The 4,122-nt window shown below is 58.2% G+C and overlaps 1 protein-coding gene across 3 annotated transcripts; it reads left to right on the forward strand.

The window, feature by feature from the left end:
• The first annotated feature begins 253 nt into the window (after positions 1-253).
• Positions 254-3,121, forward strand: TMEM218 (transmembrane protein 218). Of its 3 annotated transcripts, XM_042034236.1 has the most exons (3): positions 254-363; positions 792-894; positions 2,602-3,121. In XM_042034236.1, the coding sequence occupies exons 1-3, from the start codon at positions 260-262 to the stop codon at positions 2,734-2,736; spliced, it is 342 nt and encodes a 113-aa protein (XP_041890170.1). In that variant the 5' UTR covers positions 254-259; the 3' UTR covers positions 2,737-3,121. The 3 variants fall into 3 exon arrangements, with proteins under 3 accessions (XP_041890170.1, XP_041890168.1, XP_041890169.1); XM_042034234.1 differs by lacking the exons at positions 254-363; positions 792-894 and adding an exon at positions 901-1,337; XM_042034235.1 differs by lacking the exons at positions 254-363; positions 792-894; positions 2,602-3,121 and adding exons at positions 901-1,337; positions 1,590-1,680.
• Positions 3,122-4,122: the final 1,001 nt, after the last annotated feature.

Here is a 4,122-nt window from a genome sequence, read left to right on the forward strand (position 1 = left end):
GGGCTGAGATCGGGACCGGCACCGGGACCGGGACGGGGCACTCGGGCCCCGGGCGCGCCCCCGCCTCCGGCGGCGCGCGAAAGCCCCGCCCACCCCTCGCCCCTCAGCCAATAGGAAGCCCCGAGCGAGAGCCAGGCGCGGCAGGGCCCCGCCCCCAGCCCCCGCCCCTCAGCCAATAGACAGTGCGGGGCGCGCCGGGGGCAGCGCTGATTGGCCGGGGCGGCGCGGTTGCTAGGCAGAAGCGGCGGCGCGGTGCGGCATGGCGGGCGCGCTGGGCGTGGGGCCGGGGGTGCTGGCGCTGCTGCTGCTCTGGGCCACGGCGCTGCTGCTGGTGCTGGCGCTGGCCCGCGCCGGCCGCGCCCGGTGAGCGCGGGGACAGGGCGGGATCGGGCCCGGTGAGCGCGGGGACAGGGCGGGATCCGGCCCGGTGAGCGCGGGGACAGGGCGGGATCGGGCCCGGTGAGCGCGGGGGCAGGGCGGGATCGGGCCCGGTGAGCGCGGGGACAGGGCGGGATCGGGCTCGGTGATCGCAGGGACAGGGAGGGATCGGGCCCGGTGAGCGCGGGGATAGGCCGGGATCCGGCCCGGTGAACAGCAGGGACAGGGCGGGATCCGGCCCGGTGAACAGCAGGGACAGGGCGGGATCGGGCTCGGTGAGTGCGGGGACAGGGCGGGATCGGGATCGGGCTCGGTGATCGCAAGGACAGGGCGGGATCGGGCTCGGTGATCGCAGGGACGGGCCGGGCCCGCCGGTGCTGAGCTCGCCCCGCCGCTCTCCGCTGTCGCCGCAGGGCCGCCGCGGTGCCGGTGCTGCTCGGAGCCGCCGCGCTCACGGCCGCGCTGCTGCTCTTCCCCCGGGAGGGCGAGAGTCCGGCCCCGGCCGGCGCTGAGGAGGTGAGCCTGGGCATCAGTGGCCGGGCGATCCCGGGGCGGGAGGAGCCGTGCCCCGGGTGTCCCCCGAGGCCCCGGGGATGGGCCTGGATTGGCTCCCAGGGTGCCCTGAGGACTCAGGGGTTGCCCCTGGAGACCAACGCATGGCCCCAGCTGCTGCCCTGAGGCCCCGGGGATGGACCTTTACCTTGGGAACGGCCCCAGATGGGTCATTGACCCAGGGATGGGCCCCAGTGGCCATCGAGAAGCCCTCCTGGGAATGGTTCTTTAGCCCAGGGATAGGCCGCAAGGATGCCCTGAGGCCCCGGGAATGGACTTCCACCTCAGAGGTAGCCCCGGCACCATCCCCGATGCCCGGGGCATTGCCCCGTGCTGCCTTTTTGCTCTCCTGCGGCTGTTCTCAGGCACCTCTCCCGCTGGAAGAGGCCGTGTTGCTCACGGAGCTGGTAACTATTACTTTCTCTAACTAAATTGCTGATTTACACACTGTTCATCAGACCCATGGGGTTCTGTGGGCTGCCTTCCTCCCATCCCCGGGGGCTCTGTGCAGGGATTGCACTCCCAGCTCCAGCAGCCTCTGCTCCCTCTCTGCCATTCCCTTTCCTTATAGTTTTCCTTCCAATTCTGCAGCCTTTCACTTTTCCCCCAGCTCTGTTTTCTGATTAAAGCCCAATAACAGCTCTTTAGCTCTCTTGTAGGTTATTGCCATGCTCGAGCATGAAGCCACCTGCATTGTCAGGCACAGGGATCTCCCCCAGTTTTTGGATCAGGCTGTCTGAGCTGCCACCTTGAGCCCTCCCAGAGCTCTTTGGGCTTTGAATACACAAAGTTTTGTGGCCTTTCAGGTGCCGTTTCCTCTGTTCTATTATTAATGCATGTTAATTATTGCTCTTCTGGTTCTTGCTCTGTGTAAATCTCTACTAAAAGATACTTACAGTGTTCTTTTCTTCTCTCTGTGTCACATCTGACCCGCTTGTGTGAAGGTTAGGAGTGAGATGAAGGGCAGCCCAGCGCATGTTTGTTGCCTGGGAGGCAAATGGAATTGGAAAGCTTATTTTTTTACGGATCTTCAATAGGACTGGACCTGCCCTGCCTATCAATAATACATGACCTGGGCTTTCTGCACCAAAACTCTGCTAATTGGCTAATTAAAAAGTGAAACGTGCAGAAGGAGCCGGCGCTTCGCTCACCAGAGACTCTCTGCAGCAGCACCAGGGCTGAGCTAATGCGATGGATAAAGCCGAGCCGGGGCTGAGCGGAGCTCTGGGGGGTCTTGGGAGCAGAGAGGGGGATTTCATAAGCAGCCTCCTCGCTGTGGGCTGCTCTTTGTGTCTTGCCTAGCTACCACAGCTTTTTGTTTTGGCTTTGTTTTTTTTTCTTTTCTCACTATCTCCCTTGTAAAAGGCAATCAGGGCTGGAGGTTTGTGGCTGGGGAGAACTGCTTCAGGCCTTGACTCCTGTCTCTTCCCTCTGCTCAGTGCAGTGCTGCTCCATATTAACATTCCCAGTAGCTTTTTGCAGGGATTCTTGTGCTCATTTGTCGCACACCGTGCATCCCACAGAGTGCTCGTGCCGGGGATGAAAAGCAAGGAGGGAAACCTGGGGGAGCCCAGAGGTTCTCTTTTCCAGGACATGGTGTGCTCCCTCCAGGCTCCTGGAGCAGATGGGGGCTGTGATGTGCTGGGATCTTTGTGTTTCTCTTCCCTGCAGATTGTGGACACCTTCTTCATTGGCCGCTTCATCCTCCTGGCTGTGATGAGCCTGGTCTTCCTTGGGTGCCTGTTCCTGCTCCTGATTTACCACCTCATGGAACCTGTGTATGCCAAGCCGCTCCACAGCAGCTAGAGACAGCAGTCTCTGCACAGAGGAAATCCTGATTTCGTGGGAATAAACCAGAGACCACGAGACTGTTCTGGAGGTGACCACGATGGTTTTTCTGAGCTCAGAAAGAGCCAGCAAAGCAAGTGAAGTCTTTGCTTCACCTACAGAAGCAAAGTTTGGTCTGAGCACGAGCCCGTTCTTCCCCAGGGGGTTCAAACCTCTGCACCTGCAAAGGTGTGTGAACCTCTGAATCCTGCTCTCGTTTACAGGAGAGCTGAGATGCAGGCACTTGGTGCTGCTCCTGATCCAGTGCATTGAACTGAACCCACGTGGTTTGTTACTGTTACCCACAAGACACAGTTCCTTCCTGCTCCTTTTTCACTGTGGTTTAATAAAACTCTTGGAGAAATCCCTGACTCAGGCTTTATTTATTCTACAGGGATGTCACATTTGGCCATGCTGTGGGGACAGTGCCCATGAGAACTGCCTTTTTCTGGGGCAGACGTGGGGGTTTGAGGAAAAAAAAGCCAAACAAACATCAGTGTGTGGCTGTGGATTGTTTGGGATGGCCCCTTGGACTGGAACTCGGGGGCTTTGGAGTGGGGAGTGAATAATGTGCAAAATGATACCAGAACAGGAAATGGAAAGCTGCCCTCCCAAGAGTGAGGGAAAAGCTGTGTCTCACCCCCCCTGTGCCGAGTCCTGCCAGCCATGGAAAAACCCCTTGCTGATACCTGAGTGTTTCCTGCCTGGGAAGGACCCCGAGGTGTCACCCTGGGCGCTGCCAAAGGCTCACAGTTGCTGCTACCCTAAAACTTCAAACCATTGCTCGATTCTAGCACAGATCCTGCTACAGCTGCTGGTCAACCCCAATGCCTTCCCTGTCCCTCTTTTCCCTCCTGGGGGAGAAAACACTATGTTTTGCTATGGGGTTGAATCCCATTTTTGTCCCTATTTTTGGGGGAAGCCAGGGGAACAGCCCTGCTGAAACAGAGCAGCAGTCAGGGTCAATACAGCCAAAAACTTGAGGCAGAAACTTAGATTTTTATTATTTTACTCATTTTACGGATTTTTTTTTTTTTTTTCATTTTGAACTGAAGCCAGTAAATTAAAGAACCGACTGGCTTTTCCCAGCCCTGTCCTGACAGCTGTCAGTCACCAAACAGTTTTTCAGGACGTGAAAGATTGATAAGGCAGAGCCAGTGGGCGTGGAGGTGATGCTTCCCCAGCAGAAAATGCCCCAGCACCCCAGAGCACTAACTCAGTCAGCTAAAAAATGCAAGCACAGTCCCAAAAAAAGCAGAGAAGAGGCATCTCGGCTTTCCAAACTGCTCAATCCCTTCCCGTCCCGATGCCTGTGTCCAAGGGAGCCGAAAAATTGTGTTAAGGAGCACGCCGAGCGTTTATGCA

The sequence above is a fragment of the Corvus kubaryi genome, unplaced genomic scaffold (genome assembly GCF_017639235.1).
Source record: "Corvus kubaryi isolate FWS band 111438036 unplaced genomic scaffold, C.kubaryi_AGA036_p1.0 37367, whole genome shotgun sequence".
Classification (NCBI taxonomy): domain Eukaryota; kingdom Metazoa; phylum Chordata; class Aves; order Passeriformes; family Corvidae; genus Corvus; species Corvus kubaryi.